This window comes from Podarcis cretensis, assembly GCF_951804945.1.
Source record: "Podarcis cretensis genome assembly, chromosome: 14".
Classification (NCBI taxonomy): Eukaryota; Metazoa; Chordata; class Lepidosauria; order Squamata; family Lacertidae; genus Podarcis; species Podarcis cretensis.
Genome location: NC_137183.1, coordinates 14390890 through 14411911, shown reverse-complemented (window position 1 = coordinate 14411911; position 21022 = coordinate 14390890). Strand labels below are relative to the sequence as shown.

Here is a 21022-nt window from a genome sequence, read left to right as displayed (position 1 = left end):
CGCCAGATGCAGCTTTGTCACGCTGGCCACGTGACCCGGAAGTGTCTCCGGACAGCGCTGGCCCCTGGCCTCTTAAGTGAGATGGGCGCACAACCCCAGAGTCTGTCAAGACTGGCCCGTACGGGCAGGGGTACCTTTACCTTTACCTTTACCTTTACCTTTACCTTTACACACAGGAAGCTGCCTCATATCAGGTCCATCTACTATTTGTTCTATTTATATCCCATCTTTCCTCCAAGGAGAAACTGAGTACCTGGTTCTTCCCGTCATGTGATAAAACAATCCCATGACTGCAAGCACGGGGCAAGAATCCTAACAACCACGACCCCTGGCTTCACATTACATCTGAGCCATGGATTGTGGTTTATTTCACACCAAGCAAACCTTGATTGGTAAGCTAAGAATAAGCTTGATCTTATCATTGAGGTTTGTTGGGAGTGAAACAAACCACTGTGGTTTGGATGTCAGGAATAATGGTTTGTTTCTCCCCAGTACAAGCAGGGAACAGTGAAAAAGGTGCCCTCCATTTACTGTGGCCAGTCTCCTGTCCACACTCCTTACGTTTACTAGTTACGGTAACTGTTTAAATAATAACAATTGTGCAAGCCGCTACACTACCCTACAATTTAAAAATCCTTTTCTCATTGTTGAAACTATTCCCCAGTGAACTGCAGTGCAGTGGCCTTTTCCCAGTTGGTTGATAGACAAATAATCACAACAGTCAATAATAAAACTTGTGCATTTTCTTTTGGTTTCCATTGAGTTTTACAGCAGGGATGGGCAGAAGAATGTAGGCTGTGGATCACTGGTGAATTTCTGGTGGATTACTGCCACCTGCTGATTGACGGCATTCTTCCAAATCACGCAGCCTAGACCAGGTGTATCTTAGCTGGATCGAGTAACACATATTTTAAAGCAAGAGTGCTTGGGGACATTTTACACAAGTTTGTTGTGCCTTAAAAGCTAAAGGGTCTTAAGTTTGCTTTGTAAAGACATCACTGACTGATGGGAACCCTTGTTCAAAAAAGCTAAGTGACACGGAAGTCAATTCATTCTTGTAGGTTTTGGAAGGGCTGTTGGAGGCAATAGGCCTCTGAGTGTCAGTCGCTGGGAATCCCAAGAGGGGACCGTGCTCTGGCACTCAGGTCCCACTTTCAGGCTTCCCATAGGCATCTGGCTAGCCTCTGTGAGAACAGGATTCTGCACCGCATGCGACATTAGCCTGATGCAGCAGGACTTTTCTTATGTTCTCATGATCATGTCTCTTTACTGGTAGTTTATTGCATGCCAATGGTGCTAGTTTGAAGCACTATCTAATGCAGACCTGTACATTTCCTTCGCTGCTTTTTTAAAAACTTTATTCCAAAACCAAAAAAGAATTACAAACATCAAATTCAAAATCCATATTCGTTTTGTAACCTAAGCCTATTACACAGTTGACTAGATTAAAATATACCTAATTGCTATAGACTTCCCTTTGCTATATATAAATTCAATGCAATTAGAAATATTATATTAGAATTTTTTATAAATTCCCCTATACCCACTACCCTTCACCCATGTGTGATCTCAATAATTTTTTTTTGCTTCTTCCATCTTGTTGTGTTGTTGTAGTTTAATAATTATTCAATTGATTCTTTTATTATTTCCTTGATTACCCCTGCAAGTTTTACACATTATCTATTAATATTCCAGTTCCAGTGCTAGTTTGAAGCACTGTCTAATGCAGACCTTTGCATTTCCTTCACTTTAATTTCAGAATCATTGGAAGAGGTTGAGCAGAACCTAGCAAGTCTTGGAAGCATTGCAGGCATACAGCAACAGCTATGGAATGAAGAATGCTACCATGGGAAGTTAACCAGGAAAGCAGCAGAGAGCCTCTTAGTGAACGATGGGGATTTTTTGGTGCGTGAAAGTACAACGTCGCCTGGCCAGTATGTTTTGAGTGGGCTACAAGGAGGACAAGCGAAACATCTGTTGTTGGTGGACCCTGAAGGCAAGGTAGGAACATTTAAGAAAATGGATGTAGTAATAATCACTAGGGGGATCACTGGGCAGGTGCAGAGTGCCAGAAATCGCATTGTCTGGTTATTGTTCGCTGGCAACTAGTATTTAGAGGCATGCTGCCTCAGATCCAGGATGCAGTAGAACATGGGTAGGAAAACTAAGGCCCAGGGCCGGATCTGGCCCAATTGCCTTCTAAATCCGGCCCGTGGACGGTCTGGGAATCAGCGTGTTTTTATACATGAGTAGAATGTGTCCTTTTATTTAAAATGCATCTCTGGGTTATTTGTGGGGCATAGGAATTTGTTCATTTTTTTTTTCAAAATATAATCTAGCCCCCCACATGGTCTGAGGGACAGTGGACCGGCCCATGGCTGAAAAAGGTTGCTGACCCCTGCAGTAGAAGCAGACAGCGGTATGGAACAAGGTTGGGTGGCATTGCTAACCTAGCTTCCCAGTGCAGAGGTTCCTGCCAGTAACTGAGAGGGGAGGGGCAAGGTGGCAGGGAGGGTGGTGCAACGGAATAGCAATAGCGTGAGCATCTGATTGGCTCCGCTATTGCACCCACACTGCACAAACCTCCCTGCCACTTAGCCCCTTGCCCGCTTAGTGCCCAGCAGCGACCACTGTGCTGAGAAGCTGGGTGAACAAAGCTCCAGCAGCACAAGACACACAGCAGCTGCTACTGGGATGTAGCATACAGCAATCATGACTCTGGCTTTTAATATTTTGCAAGTGGAAGAAAAGCTGGGGAGAAGGCAGGTGCAATATGGTGGTTTGAGATGCAGAGCCACCTTATTGACACACAATTGAAAACTAACGTTTGCCTTTATTTTTTTTGCTGTCTTTTCTAGGTTAGAACCAAAGATCATGTGTTTGACAGTGTGGATCATCTTATTCGTTACCACATGGAAAATAAATTGCCAATAATCTCTTCTGGAAGTGAATTAAATCTGAAGCAGCCTCTGAGGAAAGGGACCGGACACCCGCAATATAACAAATAATTAGGTTGGCTTATGCCATCCTCAAGACAATTCCTCCTTTCTTTTTCCTAACAAAACTTCAAGTGACTATTCTGAAACATAGATCCTAGGAATCCAGCTCTGCAAAGAATAGATGATGCCTCTAGATGCTGTTACACAAGACTTCGTGCGTGTGTTATCTACTTGCCAGTGTGTTTATCTACTTTACATCTATACAGTCCCATCTGGACAGCTATAGCAGTTTTACCTTACAGAAATAAAACCCTGGAGAGCAAGAGAGAGAGGAGATACCAAGCACCAGAATCACTTTCTAATGATTTTTAGAATCAGTATGAAATATAAAAGCACAAGCAAACGATCACAAGCAAAAGCAAAACTGACTTGAAGAAACTGGCTGGAATGATAGAAATATGTGCCTTTTAACCAAGGAGGTGTGGGGAAATAAATAATCTTTATACTGGATTTTAAAAAATTTAGTTGATTAATTTGTCTAGGTATACAACATATGATTGCCGAAAAACAGAGAGATAAAAGAACCCACAGGTCAATTTGAATAGAACGATAAAACAACAACAACAACAACTTCCATTATGATACTGATCTTTCTTTGAGGGCTACTCCAAAATTCACAGTTTCGTTAATCAATTTCAGTGAAATGTAAGTATGCTCTGGAGAAAGACTACAGCTTAAGAAAGGTATCAGATTCATTCATTAGTAGTAATAAATAATAATATCCCTAAACTTTTTAAATGTTTGTGCAACATTTGCTAAATCTAACTATGTAAATTAAGCATAATTTTGAAATGGAAGCTGACACTGGGTTAAACTTAGGTTTGCTTACTTTTCAAAAAGCCCTTCTATGCCTTTACCAGCAGCACGACATGTTAAGCGATAGCTGAAGCTTCATTTGCATGTCATGCTGCTGTTTAAGAAAAGAAGAGATGGACTTAATGGATGGTAAGCCTAGTTAGATGCTAATATTTTTGAGAGTCTCAAATATGATTTTACTAATAACGTCAACAAGTATCAGAAATAACTTTCACTCTCAAATTCCATTGTACGTTTACAATATAGAGGAGCTACAGGAAACAGATTATATGTTATTTTGCAGGGGGACCTTTTTAAACTGGCTACTTTCCTTACCTCTTTTTAAATTTTGCATGCTCTGTATTTCCCCTTCCCTCTGCTCTTTTTCAGCTCCACTAGATTTCTTTTGTTCCTAAAAGTTAAGAAACTACCGTAAGTTTCTTAGAAATAAATATTCACCCTGCATTGTCTCTGTACCCGTTGTCAATCTGAAGTATTATGTAAATTAGCATATACTGGAGCAATTCTGTACTTTATAACAGAGAGACCAAGTAGTGTGTTTGGAGTTTTGAAAAAGAAGACTACACTCTTAAGCACACACATCTAGGGATTAATATTTACTGAACTCAGCGGCCACACTCAGATGTTCTAATCCTGACTTGATAAACCACTGCATGCTTGTCCATGGCACTCGTATATATGCTGGTTTATTAAGCCAGGATTTGATTGTTATGAACCTGGTCACTGGAACTTACTTCCAAGTGCACATACTCAAGACCACACTGCACATGGAAAGGATAGTTTTCTCAGGGTATATTCCTTTTTATATATTAGCACAATGCCACCAAAATCATATTTGTAAGAGCTGAACAAGTTGGCAGAGCAATAGATGGCGATTCTCTCCTAGGATGCCCAACAATGGATATATGAAAGTCTTAAGTAAGGTTAGCTTTTAAAATAATGACATTTAAAAATAAACTTTGTCTGTGCAAATATATTTTACATGTTTTGTTTCTGTTCTTTTTACAACACACTGTTCACCCAGTTCGTCACAATGCCAAGCTGAGAATCCCAACATTTTACCAAAAGGCTTGCAGCATGAGATAGCTTGTTGATGACTGCTCATGGCAGTTTTGGTGTATAAAGCCTTATACAACTTGGAACCAAGATACATGAAAGATCATATCATCCCTTACACACCCAGCCAATCACTATGTTCTGAAGCTGAGGGGCTCCTGAATCTCACCAGGAGGTCTGTTCTGCACAGTTTGGGAATCAGACCTCTTTTGGCAACTACACTCTGGAATGTTCTCCCATTAAATATTAGACAGGTGTCACCTTTCTGGCACCCAATGATGCTTGGGGAGTGTTGTTCGGCCCAATGGAACCTGCAGTGCAGGGTTCCTCAGGGTTCAGTTTTAGCATCTACATGAAACTGCTGCGTGGGGTCTTCTGAAGGTTTGGAGTACGTTGTCAGCAATATGCTGTTGAGGCACAGCTCTCTTGCATCTGTAGGTGTGGCATGGGATGTGCTGGACCATTGTCTTGCCTCTGTAATGGACTGGATTAGAGCCAATAAAGTGAAGCTCAATCCAGATAAGACAGAGGCACCGTTAGTGGGCAGTTCCTTAGACCAGATGGGTGTGGGGGGAGGTTTGCTCTTGATGGACTTACACTCCATCTACAGGAACAGTACATAGCTTGAGGATACTTCTTGATCCTTTGCTGTCACTTGAGGCTCAGGTGGTCTCAATGGTGCAAGAGAGCTTCCATCAGCTTAGGCTGGTGACCCAGCTGTATCTCTATCTGGACAGATATAGCATAACTAATGTCATCTATGCTCTGGAAACCTAGGTTAGATTGCTGCAATGCATTATACATGGGGCTGCCTCTGAAGATGGTTTGAAAACATCAGCAGGTGCAGAAATCAGTGGCCAGTTTGCTCACTGTGGCAAGACTGTTTGAGCACATGATTCTTGCCCAAATGTACTGGCGGCCAATTAATTTCCGGGCCTAAATCAAAGTGCTGGTTTTTTACATATAAAGCCTTAAAATGGCTGAGGACCACAACACCTCAAGGACCACTTCTCCCCATATGAACCGCCTCAGACCTTGCAATCAGAATCTGAAGCCATTCTTTGTGTGCCTCGTCCACAAGAGGTCCAGAGAGCGGCAACGCAAGTTCGGGCCTTTTCTGTGGTGGCCATGGGCAAATAAATAAAAATACTTAACTGACCAATTGTATCAGATAGTTCAGTTCTGCCCCCGCCCATGGTGGTGGCTCCCCGTTTGTGACATGCTCTTCCCTGGAAGGATCGCCTGCCACTTTCATTGCATATCTTTAGGCGCCAGGCAAAAACATTTCTCCTCTCCAAGGCCTTTGGCTAATCAAACCATCTACGGCCTTTTAAAATGGGGGGGGGGGGGCGGCTTTATTTTTGCTCGTTACTGTGTTATGTATTTTTTGTCTTGTTATAGTGTAAACTGCTCTGTGATCCTTGGATGAAGGGTGGTGTATAGAAATATAACAATTATTATGATTATGATTGCTGGTCCTGATCCAACAACGCGCTCCTTCTGTGTAAGATGAGCAGGTGAATGGGTCCTGAAGGCAGAACAGAGGATGCCCCCCCCCCCCGCCCCACCTCCAGCCCCGGAATAATTCCTATTTGGAAGACAGCCGAAATCCTCCCCTTTGCCAAAACCACACACTCAGCTCCCCTTCCAACAGGCAGCCTGCAATGTGCTTAGAGCGCAGCCGCAGCCGGCTCTGAAACTGTCTGGTGCTTTGCGCTCCTCCCGATTGGCTGAGACCTCCATCCAACCGCCGAGCGGGATCCTTTTCCCGCCGCCAGCCGCGCCAGCTTTCAAACAAGGAAAGGCTTCGCGGCGCAACCGAGCTTGGAGCAAGAAAGAAAGGGAAAAACAAAAAACAAAGACCGCCTACCGGCTTCTCTCAAACACCCCCGCCTTGTGGAAAGGCTGTCTCCTTGCCTATTGGTCGGCCTTTCTTTCAATCACCCAAAGAACGACGGGCAGGTTCGGTCGTCACGCGGAAGAGAGAAGGGGTCGCTTTTAGCGGCGTGGGGACGGGGGAGCAGGTGAGGCGTCTCGGCTGCTCGTTGAGTGGGGAGGGGGGGGAGAAAATGTGGGGGGTCGCTGCTCGCTCGCTCGTGTAGGAGCCCGGGGCGGGGTTCAGCGCGGCGGGGGCGCCCAGGGAGGGGGGTGGTGGTGGTTGGGCGTCGCCATGGAAACGGGGCGCCTCGGGCCTAGACGTCGAATCCGCCTGCTCTGCTTCCCTCGCAACTCGAACCCCGTCTTCTGACGAGTTTTTTTTTAGAAGCAAAATGTTTTAAATAGGCACCTGTTTCCTTCGCTGTGGTAAAGAGGGACGCTCTTGTGCTAAAATGCGACCGAGGAAGCTTGGCGTAGCCGCTTACCTTTGACAAGCCCCCTTGTCTAGGGTTTCCACCTTTGTTGTGGCAAAATGGGGGGGCGGTTTTTATTTTCTCATCTGGTGCTCAAGCGACTTCAAAGCAGTCCAGAGTGATCTGTTGCAGCCTATTCTCTGGAATACATGTCACACACACTCGCACACACATGGATTTTTAAATCTGTGCTTGGCTACTCGGAGCTTAAATACAGTGGTACCTCGGGTTACATACGCTTCAGGTTACATACGCTTCAGGTTACAGACTCCGCTAACCCAGAAATATTACCTCGGGTTGAGAACTTTGCTTCAGGATGAGAACAGAAATCGTGCTCCGGTGGCGCGGCAGCAGCAGGAGGCCCCATTAGCTAAAGTGGTGCTTCAGGTTAAGAACAGTTTCAGGTTAAGTACGGACCTCCGGAACGAATTAAGTACTTAACCCGAGGTACCACTGTACATGACTTTTCACACACCCTTTCAAACACAGGCATTTGGAGAGGTTCTCTAACTTGGCAGAGAAAAGACCTGAAATACAGGGCAAAACTGTATCAAGTATCAATATAAGACGCACTGGACAGGTGGCAATCGTACCATTGACCTGCCTAAATAGATGTGGGGTTGCAGCTTCGCAGCCTAACCTGAGATGCTCTAATGGCAGAATTCTAATTCGCCTCAATAAGGCACACTTTTGAGCAATACTCATTTACAGGGTTGTGTGCATAAAGATGCCATGCTATGTAGTGCTTTAGAAGTACGTTTTGATACGTTTTCAAAAGAACTTCACACATACATTGCTTGTTAACGTTTTGGGCTGCTTTTCTGATCGTTCAAAGCGGCTCGCAAAACAAAAATGGCGACCAGGGACTTGCAGATGCTTGACAAAATCCCAGTTGCCACGCTTGCTAAACCAAAAGCCAGCTAGCTGAGAAAAATGTACCTTTCCAAAGGCAAGTAAGGAAGTATATATAATTCTGGAGTTAATGGAGAAGGCTTTCCCAGAGATGGGGAAGAGGATTGGACAAATGCATGGAGGATACTATTAGCCATGATGGCTCTGTTTTTACCTGCACTGTTGGGGATGGTATGCCTCTGAATACCAGCCACTGAGAATCACAAGTGGGAAGGGTGCTGTTAAGCTTTTGGGTCCTCCTTGCTGGCTTCCCCTGGGCATCTGGCTCACCAGATGCTGAAATATAATGGACCTATGGCCTCATCCAGAAGAGCTGTTCTCACGTTGTTATAATTTGAAGGAATAGTGGAAGCGTCACAAAATATTTCCCGCTACCTTATTCACTCAGCAAGGTTTCAGTCACTCAACACATAATAGGTTTCCCAAGCTAATCTTTCTGAATTTAGGCTGAGTAGGGCTGGCCATTTTAATTTAGGTTTATGGATTCTAGTCTCTCAGGGTCTTCAGGGAAAGGAATTTTATTTCAGTGTGGTGGGTCAGAACCAAAAAGGTTGGCTAACTTCCCCTGGTCCCGTCTCCGGCTAGTGGAGCAGGTAAACTGTGCAAGCCATCAATTTACACATTGTTTTGCAAACATTGCTATGCAAAGCAACTATAAAATAAAATAGCTTTTTATATTCATAGATTGGATGCTTGAGGCTAGCTTTTTAGACTGAAGAGTGCAGGAGTCTGGGTTGGATCTATAAAAATGCAGCAATCAAATATCAAGGCATTTCTCAATATCTCAAGTACCAATTGAGTTTCACAGAACTCATCAAAAGCACAACAGATGGGGCAAAATAATAATTTTGTTAGCAAATCTTGAGATTAATTTTTAAAGAATAATATGCAGAGAATAAATTTAGAGGTGATTAGAAGGTTTAGTGAGGTGTTTATTTGAGACTAAAATGGTCTGTTTTCAAGGTTATATAGGGAGTTGCTATTTGTATCTGACTGGTGATGAATCACCACAACCATATTCTACTTCAGAATACCAAACCTTCCAAGCATAGTAATGTAACTGAACAAAATTGGCACTTGAACTGCAAGTAGGGAATGTTATATGAAAAATTTGGGGTGGGGTAGGGTGGAGGGGGTCAGTCTTTAGGAATAGGTGTAACATAGGCCAAATGACTGATTATGAGCAGGCAACCTAACATTGTTAACTCCTATTATATGCCTTTTGAAAGCTAACTGCAAACCAAAGGCTCAGTATCAAAGAATTTTTAAGTAACAAGGAGCTAACAAATTCTGGCTAATGGGAACGTCACTTTAGGAAAGGTGTCTGTATATTTGAGGGCTCTCTTCCTCATTCACTAAAGCTTTTTATTATTATTATTAAATGCAGTTGTGTAATTTTTGTTTTCCCTACCACAGGTGAAACAAGAAACATTGTTGCAAACATGTCACTTGACTTTGACAGTGCAGCTTTGCAAGTACAACATGAAGATGAAGAATATGACCAGGAGGACTATGCTAGGGAGCAAGAGGTAAAAACTAAGAGTTGCCAAAACTTCATGTTTCTTATTCTCTCCCCGCCCCCCAACTTTCCTTTCTTCTTATGCTGGGGTAGATGACTTGTTCAGCACTAAGGACCACATTGGAAATGATTTAGAACATATTAAGAGCCTGACGTACCAGGCCAATGACCCATCTGGCCCAGCAGTATATCATAAACAGTTCTTTATATAATTCACAATATTCTTTCCTTTCAATACTATGTTCTTCTCTTTCAAACCTTCTTAAAAGGTCAACCAGATGATTTTAAGACAAGATAGCTCCTGGCTGATGTAAATACGTTCACCAGCTATAGAGCTATTGTGGCTAGTAGCTAACCAGTTCTTCATGAAGTTGTCTAATCCTCTCTTAAAGCCATCCAAGTTGGTGACTGTTGCTGTTTCTTGTGGAAGTGAATTTCAGAATTAACTGTGCTCTGTGTGAGGAAGTACTTTTCCTTTGTCTGTTCTGAATCTTTCAACATTCAGTTTCATTGAATGCCCACAAGTTTAATTTCATGAGAGATGGGAAAATTTCTCTCTATATATATCAGGCTTCCTCAACCTCAGCCCTCCTGATGTTTTTGGCCTACAACTCCCATGATTCCTAACTAGCAGGACCAGTGGTCAGGGAGGATGGGGTTGTAGTTTCAAAGCATCTGGAGGGCCGAGGTTGAGGAAGCCTGCTCTATATGCACTTTCTCTAAGTCATGCGTAACTTTCACACCTCTAGCATGTTTTCTAAACTTAGATGCCCAAATGTTGTAGCCTTTCCTCAAGGAAGAGTTGTCGTATGCTCTTAATCATTTTGGTTGCCCTCTTCTGAACCTTTTCCAGCTCTACAATATGACTGACCTAGCATGTCTGCTATACAGCTATAATAGCAGATCCAACTTGTGTAGTTGTTGAGCTTTTTCTGTGACTTCCTTATTCTGGGATTGGACTCCACCTCAGAAATTTCCTTTATGTTAAGACTAATACTGTTGTCTTGGAAAGACATTTCTAGTGACATCATAATCTTCTTGAAATTACACCTGAGTGTCTCATGATGTCACCGAAACAGCTCCTTATTAGTGTGGCTGGCTGTTTAAAAAAACACCTTTAAATAAAGTGCTTTTGTCATTTGCTATTTCTTAAGCTTATGTACATGTTGGAGTCAGCTGTTGTAACAGAACTGTGAATTATGCCTTCTCTTATCTGGAGTATTTAGGAATGTGGGTGCCTCTCTTGGTTATGAAGAGAGATTCTGCTGTTCTATGCAGCACTTCAGTATGTGTTTCTTATACATTTAGTTTAATTTATTTAGTGTTATAGGGTGCCTGTTGCACATGTAACTGATTTTGCTGTGTATCAGTTTTCCCTGAGAGTTCTGTATATTTTGTGGAGAGAGAAAAAACACACAAATCTGCTAATTTCTAAATGGAGTTGTGTCAAGAGGGCTTATAGGGAAACTATTGCTGGTTAATTGTATTGCAGCAAGATACTTGTATTGATTTGGTCCTAGGGAACCAGAGTGGCTCTTACACCACCATCAGCTGACCAGTACAATCTCCTGTCATTGTTGCATTACAGTGGTGCCCTGCAAGACGAACGCCTCGCAAGACGGAAAACCCGCTAGACGAAAGGGTTTTCCGTTTTGGAGGTGCTTCGCAAAACGAATTTCCCTATGGGCTTGCTTTGCAAGACGAAAATGTCTTGCGAGTTCCTGCGGGGGTTTTTCCCTCCCCCCCTTTTCCTAAGCCCTAAGCCGCTTATCAGCTGATCCGCTGATAAGCCGCTTATCAGCTGATCTGCTAAAAACCGCTAATAGCGCTAATCCGCTAAGCTGTCAATGGGCTTGCTTCGCAAGACGAAAAAACCGCTATACGAAGAGCCTCACGGAACGGATTAAGTTCGTCTTGCGAGGCACCACTGTAATGCTAAATAATCAGCATAGAATTTGTTTTGCTTCTTGTCTAGTTTGGTCATTAAAGGGGGAAAGTATTCTTTGCTGGATATGCTTCCTGTCCCATTTAATACACCTTGCAATTGGCTTTCACAGTATCACAGCTACAGTATTTATCTCAAACTAGTAAGCTAGGATAATTTGCCAGAATGCATTCGTGTTCAGATATCAAATGGAATTCACCAGACCCTTGATTTTTGTTTGTTTTTTTGAAGCCACCTGTGGCTTCAAAAACTCCCAACTTTCCCTCCTTTAGGTATGCTGATTACTAACTGAATTAATTCCCTGCCTTCCACCGGGATGGTGACGTGCTTCCCTAATTTTTGCAGAGGTGTAAACATGTTTATGGGCTGTACTACCACTTCATACTGCAAATTGGTTGGACAGTTTTTCTGTACACCCCCTATCCCAAACCTCTGAAATAAGCATGCCAGGAAGAAGGGGACCATATGGCAGTGGTGAGCAAGTCTAGAGGCAAAAGCGGGCATGACAGTGGGTGTGTTTTGTTAGCTTAATGTAGCAGACTATTTTCCAGCCACAGCAAAGTGAGAGGTATACACACACACTGTGTATTTATCAATCTATATTTATATCTTCATTCAGGAGGGATTATAATAGTAAAGGGCACATTCCAGCCAGGCAACATGCTTGATGGTGGGGAACAGGGTCAGGAAGAGCCTGTTGCTTACAAATAGTCCTAAGGGCCAGAAGGAGAGAGCTGCATTTGGTCTCTGGCTTTGAGATTCTCCATCCCTCGTCTAATCCATAGAGCAGGGTTTTCCAAACTTTTGTCTCCCGCTGTTCTTGGACTACAACTTCCATCATCCCTAGCTAGCAGGACCAGTGGTCAGGGATGATGGGAACAATAGTCCCAAAACCGTTGGAGATCCAAGTTTGGGAAACCCTGCATAGAGATGATCTGAAATCCTTGTACAACAGGCACAATCTTTTCTCCTTTACAACAGTATAAAAATGCAGCCCTTCCTCTCTCCCTGCCCCTCCCCCAGCAAAAATGAATCAATGTCTTAGGCATCTTTTGTATTCCCACTTCTGGCCTTCTGTTGTCTCACATTGGTCAACTCACATTTTTCCAGCGCTCTGCTACTAAAATTATTCACCTCTCTTGTCATCATATTCCTTAAATCCCCACACTGACTTCCTACCAGTTCCCAAATCCTGCGCAAGATCCTCAGTTTTGCTTTCAAAACCTTCCATGGCCTTGCTCACCCTTTCTCTCTGTTCTTATATGCCTTGACTCATCCAGTTCCAGCATCCTCTGCTCTCCAACGGTTTCCTGCTCCCCTCCAGCTGCCTCTTATGAGTGGATCTTTAGAAGAAACTCATCTACTTCACTCCAGTTCTGAAGTCCTCAATACTGTGCAGTGCTGAAGCCCTAGTCTATATAGAAATAGTAATTGCAAACATTGAACAAAAAGGTGTTGACAGTGTATAGCTTGGAACATCTGTGAACATTTAGATGTAGTATATTTGATAACTTAGAATCTTGATTGCCATGCCAAAAAGAAGAAGTATAGTTTTCCTGGCGGTTTTGGTGCAGTCTTACTTATGTGGTTACCCCCTTGATTTGTAATATAGTAATCCCACTCTAAAATATGAGAGAGGCACTTCTCCTATTTGCCCATTATTCTTTTTGTGGGCTGCTGCTTTCCTTTAATAAACAAACATGTATAGGCTTTGCTAGTTTTAGGATGAAGAAAAATTGGGTATCTAATTTAAAACACCATAATTGCTTATGTTGTGTACAGTCTTCTAGTAACGTGAGAAAAAGAAAATGTACTGCACAGATGTATCAGTTGAGATCCATTCTAAGTACCAAAACCTCACTGAAGGTTTGGAAGAACAGGTGCACTCTATACAGGATTCCTTGCTCCAAGTAAGTAAAGAAAGTTTATTTTAGTTAGTTGCTGAAAAGTAACTTCCTCAACAAAGAAATACTGGGGAAGGGTATTCTGAGAGATGTAAGTGGCCTGTAGCTCTTCCCTCTCAAAAGAAAAGTTGGTCCTGCAGAGAGTTAAGTTCTACATTCACAGTATTTTTTGGCTTTTAAAAAAAATACTTGGAGAAGTGCAGTATTGGTTTCCTATCATGATACTTCAGCTGAAATAATGTTACATTATTACCACCCACTCCAGCTTCGAAGTAAAATTATAGGGTAAAATAATAGGGTTCCCAAGTTTTGTATGTTCCATTGCATATTTATTGAAAGCATTTATTCCTTGTTATTGGGACGCAGGTGGCGCTGTGGGTTAAAGCCTCAGCGCCTAGGACTTGCCAATCGAAAGGTCGGCGGTTCGAATCCCTGCGGCGGGGTGCGCTCCCGCTGCTCGGTCCCAGCGCCTGCCAACCTAGCAGTTCGAAAGCACCTCCAGGTGCAAGTAGATAAATAGGGACCGCTTACCAGCGGGAAGGTAAACGGTGTTTCCGTGTGCGGCTCTGGCTCACCAGAGCAGCGATGTCACGCTGGCCACGTGACCCGGAAGTGTCTCCGGACAGCGCTGGCCCCTGGCCTCTTAAGTGAGATGGGCGCACAACCCCAGAGTCTGTCAAGACTGGCCCGTACGGGCAGGGGTACCTTTACCTTTACGTTTATTGAGCCAGAAACGCTCCCAGAGTGGCCTACAAAAATTGGTTATAGAGACTCATAATCTAGAAAGCCACGACATACGAAGAAAAGGCATGGGAGGGAGAAGGCAAAAGCAGGCTCAAACAGATGTTCTTCAGGTTACCATTCTTGTAATGCAGTTATATAGTTCTGTCTAGAAGAGCAGCAACTCCTTTCTGAAGTCAGCAGGAGTTGTGGGTGTTCCTTTACCTTTGATAAAACCCCACCCTCCATCAATTCCGGGAGGAGAGCAGGAGGCAGTATTCAGGCCAGGAGGATAGGATAGCTTTTGTCACACACCTCTTCCCTCAGGCAGGCTTGCATATCAATATAATGTCATGTCAAGACAAACAGTGCAACATTCAAATCAGCTACCTGTCCTGGCTTCTCTAAGTCATCAAGGAGTTGAGGTGGAGAACTCTGTGTGTGGGTGTGAGAGACAGAGGGCTGGGGGAGAGTTTTGCACCCTGTATTCTGAGAAATGTGAGGAATGGAGTGCTAGAATAGAGGAGGGATAAGCTCATACAAATGGGACGCGGATGGTGCTGTGGGTTAAACCACAGAGACTAGGACTTGCTGATCAGAAGGTCGGCGGTTTGAATCCCCACAACGGGGTGAGCTCCCGTTGCTCAGTCCCTGCTCCTGCCAACCTAGCAGTTTGAAAGCACATCAAAGTGCAAGTAGATAAATAGGTACCACTCCAGTGGGAAGGTGTATGCTGGCTCCCTCGGCCAATAAAGCGAGATGAGCGCCGCAACCCCAGAGTCGGTCACGACTGGACCTAATGGTCAGGGGTCCCTTTACCTTTACAGTGGTGCCCCGCAAGACGAACGCCTCGCAAGACGGAAAACCCGCTAGACGAAAGGGTTTTCCGTTTTGGAGGCGCTTCGCAAAACGAATTTCCCTATGGGCTTGCTTCGCAAGACGAAATGTCTTGCGAGTTCCTGCGGGTTTTTTCCCCTCCCCCCCCTTTCCTAAGCCGCTAAGCCGCTTAATAGCTGATCTGCTGATAAGCCGCTTAACAGCTGATCGCTAAAAGCCGCTAAACCGCTAATAGCGCTAATCCGCTAAGCTGTCAATGGGCTTGCTTCGCAAGATGAAAAAACCGCTATACGAAGAGCCTCACGGAATGGATTAATTTTGTCTTGCGAGGCACCACTGTACCTTTAAGCTCATACAAAGAAACTGGTGATTGGGTAACCTATCGCTCCTGATTATTTTCAAGTAGTCACTTACAGGCATTGGGTCCAGAGTGTCCAATCTGCAGACAGTCTTTCCATTCCCCCAAGGGACTCTGATCCAACAGAGACATCTGCTGCATCCCACAGCACTATCTCCCACACTTTCATAGGGTCCCCAAACCTTCCAGAGCAGATTCTTGCAGTCATGGGGGTGTAGTATAAGGAGATGCAGGGGCAACTAGTAGCAACAACGACAATAGCTTCCTTCTCTGAATTCTGCCTATGAAGCATCCATTTAGCAGAGTTCTGCTGCAGCCATGTCTGTATCCAACCTAATTGTCTGAACTACAATCTTACAGATATATTTCCGATGTGCAACTTTGTGCTAAACAAGTTGATGAATTCTAATCTTGCTTACTGTTTTAGGTAGCAGCAAAGCATGCCCCTCAAGGGCATCTATGTGTAGGTTGTGCAATAGGTCAGCTCCCATAAATGAATGTGTTACTATGGTTCTATTCCATCTTACCTGCCTTGTTTATGAGAATGAATATCTTTCATACTTTTTGTGCAAATGTTCATGGCCCAGCAGAGAAAGAATAATATGTGCTGTGGTGGCAATATTATAATGGTATGGCGTTTTCAGAACAATGTAGCACGCCTTCTCCTCAGTTTAATTCCTTTGATATTGAAGGTGCCAAAACCTCTTTCGCTTAAGCACAAGTCGACTTAGTGGATATGTGCTCCATAGAATCAAAGAAATATAGGTTGTAGAGTTGGAAGGATCATCTAGTCCAGCCTTCTGCATGTTTATGTAACTATAATAAGTCTTATTTCAGTTGCAGCAGCTGTTAACAGACCTTCCCCATGATATGCTAGAAGACAGCGGAGATCACCTCTCTGATTACAGTGCACCCGAGGACCATGAACAGTAAGAAACTTGACACTCTTTATTATCCTCCACCCACTCCTGACAGTGTTGAAATTTTCAAATGGCACTCAGAGTAATTGTATGAGCAACATCAACTGCTTGAGTAGGAGGCCAGATGAAGAAAAAAGTTCAGCTAATAATATATATATCACAATAATGCTACATATGCTCATGTGATTCCTATGGCTCCATGTGCTTTCTTAATAGAGCACAGAAACCCTGGGATCAGGATGCCAACAGATGGAATGATCATCCAGTTGCAACAAATCCACCAAGTGTAAGTTAATACGACATACAGTGGACCAGATTGGCATGCTTGCTTGCTTGTTTATCTTTATCTTTGCTCAGGTTTGCAAAATAATAATTTATTCATGTTGTCTTTCAAACTTTTCTAGCTGTAACATAACTAGTACCCAGTTGTGCTAACTAACTTTATTCACAGGACTATGAACAGGGTCAGAATTTGTATGCTGAGCGCTTTTTATATGACCAAGGCAACTTCCAAGGTGAAATGCATGGCAGTGACTGGTCAGAGCATCACAATGAAGATGAAGATAAAAGCATGTATGAGATTTCTGGCAGAGCTAGTGAGGATGGATCTGATGAAGTGTATCTGGGAGGAGATGGGTTTAAAGCATCTAGCCACTACCAACAAGACAATATATATCACCTTCCAGAAAACTTTAGGCCATACACAAATGGTCACCAGCAAGAGTTCAGTAAGCAACACAGCAAAGCAGACAATTTCATTGATGCTAAGAAGGAAAACTTGAAGGTTTGTAGACTCTTTGAAGCTGTTATTTTGTTTTCTCATTTCCTGATACTCCTCTTCCAAAGTTGTAAAAACTAGTGGCATTGCAAGAAAACTACAACCTCAAGATTAAGTCAGTTTGTAACTTTCAAATAGCAAATCTGGCACTACTGAGTTATGTCTAAGCTCTGTTGAAATCGTTAGGGCTTATTTCCAAGTAATGGTTTCCAAATTAAGGTCTTGGGGTACTACATTTCACATAGTGTTTGGGCCTGGTATCAGAAACAAATAGAAAATACAGGAAGTCTTTTCTTTTAAGTTCATGGATGTATAAAGAGGTGTGGGATATAGCTATTAATGATAAATTAACATTTATCATTAAGGTAAGAGGAGGAATATGCAGGAGAAATAATTTTGAGGAGATATCAAAGATGTTTGTAGAATTTGTACTTTTAAAATGGAAAGGGGTCAAACCATTGCAAGAGGTGTAGAAATTTTGGGAGGTTGGATAGTTACAATGGAATGGTCTCGGTGGTGGGGTGCACACTTTTATTCTTATTTATTTATGATGATTACTTTGTAAAAAACAACAACAGAAAAAAAATAGAATAAAAAATAAAGTACATGGGTGACGAAAGGCAAGGAGTATGAATTCAGTCATATGTATTAAAGGGAAAAGTGGGGCTTATATATGCTTCCTTTATATGTGGCACTATACAGTACATGTATATTTCATAATTGGGTATTGGAACTCTGATAACAAATGTAAGAAGCAACTTTTTAAAGAAATTATGTTTTTCTGTTGTAGTTGCAATGTGGCACTTCAGAAACAACTGTGGAGCCTTACAAAGTAGTATATAAGCCATACCAGAATAACATCCAGCAATCAGTCCCTATTTCTCCAGATGCAACAAGAAGAAATGACGCATTTGAAGAGATGCAACAAGAATTTTTGGGTACTGGTACGGGTAAGTTGTTAATTACTCTAAGAGTTGATGTTCTGAGAGTAGCAGATGAGATATCTTTATAGACGGTGGTGCCCTGTGATTTGCCTAAGTCAGGGACATGTGACTAGTTGATCTATATGTGCTTTTCCCTTTAGGCTTCTTCAGTTTAGTCTCTGCCTTCTCCTAAAGTGGTTGTATTTCCTCTGCTCTGCTCTCTTTGTCTGTGTTCTGTGCTGGCTTCCTTTCCTGCTACCTATCTTTGCCCTTTTCTCTTTATTGCTCTTTTTCTGAAGTATTTTCTAAAAAACAACAACCCTAACTTCATTTCCTTCTTTACTGTCTTCTTTGGCTCCCAACTGGAAAAACCTTTGCACCGATGAAGATGCACACACAAGCTGGTGAAACAGTCTCTGAGCTGGTGGCTGGATCCATCCTAGCTAACCAAATGCACACTGCCAACAGCAAGGGGCGCAAACAACTTGGTCAAGCAGAGAAGCAACACACGCCAAAAACTGGCTAGGGCCCAGGGCAGTCAGTCTAGCACCAAGACACTTCACTGTCACCATTTGCCACAAAAGTGTTGGTCCTGACAGAAGACACAACCACAAAAGCACACCTAGAATACCAAAGGGCCGGCAGATCATGCTTGCTCCTAAAAGAGGCACAAGCTTTCCTTATCTTTGCAGAAGAAAACCTGGCCTTGATTGTAGCACAGCACAGTACAACAGACTACCTCATCAGACTATATCTAGCCAGCAGAGTGAACACTGAACACGCTTGCCTTTTCCAAAATCCAGGCCAATATTGGACCTCTCTCAGGTTGAGAGGCAAAGACTCCAGAAGACTGGACGTGCTACACAGGTGATTGACACAATTCTGGCCTCCAGAAGGCATCAACTAACTGGATTTATGAGGCCTTTTGTGGGGAGCCTTTTCCAGATGGTTCCATAGAAAGTGGATGGGCAAACTGGAACCTGGCTTCAGAGTTCTTGCAGTTCCTATAATCTGGCGTGGAACAGGGCCTCAAGCCCAACACTGAGACACCAAGTTTCTGCACTAACCTCAGTGCTATCTCAGGTGAGCCACAGGTCTGTTGGCCACATCTACAAGTGAAAAGATTCCTCAGAAGGGCAGCACTCCTTAGCTGACCAACAGTTCACAGATTTCTGGACTTCCGGGTTAGCGCGATCGGTTAATGGCGGATTCCCTCCGAGCTCCGGAGGGAATCGGCTCTACTGGGGACGGGTCCTGCCGCAACGGCGATGCGGGGACCCTTAGAAACCGCAGGCGCGGAAGCCTGCGGACTTGGAGACTCGGTGGGCGCCTTAAGCGCCCCCTTCGACACACGAAGAGCCTTTTTAAAGGCTTCGGAGAGGGTACGAAGGGTGGCGTGGCGCTGTGAGTTGATCGCTACCTCAGTGGAGTGAAGCCGCAAGCCATGACCGGAGAGCGCTGACTTTCTTCCTTGAAAATTTGGACGTAAAGAAACAACCTGTGAGTAGAACGGAATTTGGACTTAAGAAATTTTTCTCTTTGAATTCGGTACGACCGGGGGGTGTGCTAAAAGGAAGTCCGCACCCCCCCTTTTACAGATGACCTAAAGCAAGAACTTGATAACTAAGGTGGAGTGATCGTTTTCCTCCTTGTGAGATAAAAGATATCAATTCCACGATTGGCATAAGAAGTTTGGTGTATTGTGTTAAGAAGAAGAACTTTTAGAAGCTTTTGGAACCCCCCCCCCCCCGGACCCGCTAGTGCCCTGCGAGTGAGAGCCTGTTGAAAAGAAATAAGGAGCTTGACAGCTGTCAAAGGAGCTGTCAAAGGAGCTGTCAAAATTAGGAAAAATTTCGTTAAATTCTCTCTTTGCGGACTAAATGTGTTATATTTGAACTTAAGTTGGTGGAAATAAAGAAGGAATAAATAACAAAGTAACGGACTGTTGGAAAAGGATTACTAAGTAACCAGAATCCCTCTAGGGGGAATTCTGAGACACTACAATGGCTGTAGATGGAAAAATACAGGCAGAGCTGGAAAAAAAATTTTTTCTCGTGGGAAAGTTACAAGACCAGAGCACAGCTATGGCTAAAGGGTTATCGACCTTGATTGTTAAAGTAAGCAATGCTGTTGACTGTGTTAAGGACTTGTCAGTAAAAAACTCTGCAGCCGAACTGGAAGAGATATCTTCAGAATTAGAGGTGAGGGAAGAAGGAGTGGAAACAGTTCAGGTGGAAAGTACCAACCAGAAGCTTACTTTTGTGGAGTATAAAGAAGAAGATTCATGGATTATAAACTTGCTTGAGATGGAAGAGGGAACCCTTGGAGCCTTTGGAATATCTGATTTTGAAAGAAACAAGAAATACGACTGGGACTACCCTTCTGAACACGGAAAGCAGGTTGGAAACAGCTTTGAACTTACTGTACTCCAAAGCAGGAGGTTTTGCCCCAATTTTGACTTTATTGTACCAGAGCTCCTTCGAGACCTGAGGACCAACATAAAGGACTACCAACAAATTGGCAGAGAGAGACAGACAGAGACTTGAAGGCCTCGGATGTGAGAAATCCAGGCTAAGAGCCGTTTCTGTGGACATTTATGTGGAAGGGGACTGAAACCGGGGGAGGGGGGAGCAGATTTTTGAAAATTTTAATGATTTTTGTGTTTAGTTGGTATGACTAATATTTAATGAAAGAAAGGGGAATCTGTGGAAGGGAACTTGGGTCAACCTTAGAAAAAGGCAAAATGTTTATAAGAGATCTGTTTAAGATAAATTTCGTTAAATAAGAAGAGTTAAGTTAAAAAATAATAACAATAATAATATTTTAAGGATGAGAGGTAAGGACTTGCTGAGCTATCTATTGGAAGCGGGATGTATGAAGTGGGGGGTAGGGGAAGTCAGGGGAAGAGGTTAAGAAAGCAAATATTTGAAATTATACATGTTTTGTTTGTGTCTTTTTATGTTTGTGCTGTCTATATAAAATAA

The 21022-nt window shown here is 43.2% G+C and overlaps 2 protein-coding genes across 5 annotated transcripts in view; both read left to right on the top strand.

Moving 5' to 3' along the window:
- The window catches only part of SHC4 (SHC adaptor protein 4), a 55520-nt gene extending 50729 nt beyond the window's left edge, over nucleotides 1-4791 (top strand). The window contains exons 12-13 of the mRNA XM_079953544.1: nucleotides 1760-2001; nucleotides 2859-4791. Coding sequence (XP_079809670.1) covers nucleotides 1760-2001; nucleotides 2859-3008 — 392 coding nt within the window. The 3' untranslated portion in view covers nucleotides 3009-4791. The remainder of the gene's footprint in view (nucleotides 1-1759; nucleotides 2002-2858) is intronic.
- A 1995-nt stretch (nucleotides 4792-6786) lies between these two features.
- The window catches only part of CEP152 (centrosomal protein 152), a 50168-nt gene continuing 35932 nt past the window's right edge, over nucleotides 6787-21022 (top strand). For 2 of the 4 annotated variants that reach the window (XM_079953133.1, XM_079953130.1), the window contains exons 1-6: nucleotides 10818-10938; nucleotides 13381-13508; nucleotides 16255-16346; nucleotides 16554-16623; nucleotides 16789-17121; nucleotides 17906-18065. In XM_079953133.1, coding sequence (XP_079809259.1) covers nucleotides 13407-13508; nucleotides 16255-16346; nucleotides 16554-16623; nucleotides 16789-17121; nucleotides 17906-18065 — 757 coding nt within the window. In that variant the 5' untranslated portion in view covers nucleotides 10818-10938; nucleotides 13381-13406. Of the gene's footprint in view, nucleotides 6896-9547; nucleotides 9664-10817; nucleotides 10939-13380; nucleotides 13509-16254; nucleotides 16347-16553; nucleotides 16624-16788; nucleotides 17122-17905; nucleotides 18066-21022 lie in introns of those variants that run through there. The other 2 variants (XM_079953132.1, XM_079953131.1) reach the window with 2 other exon arrangements.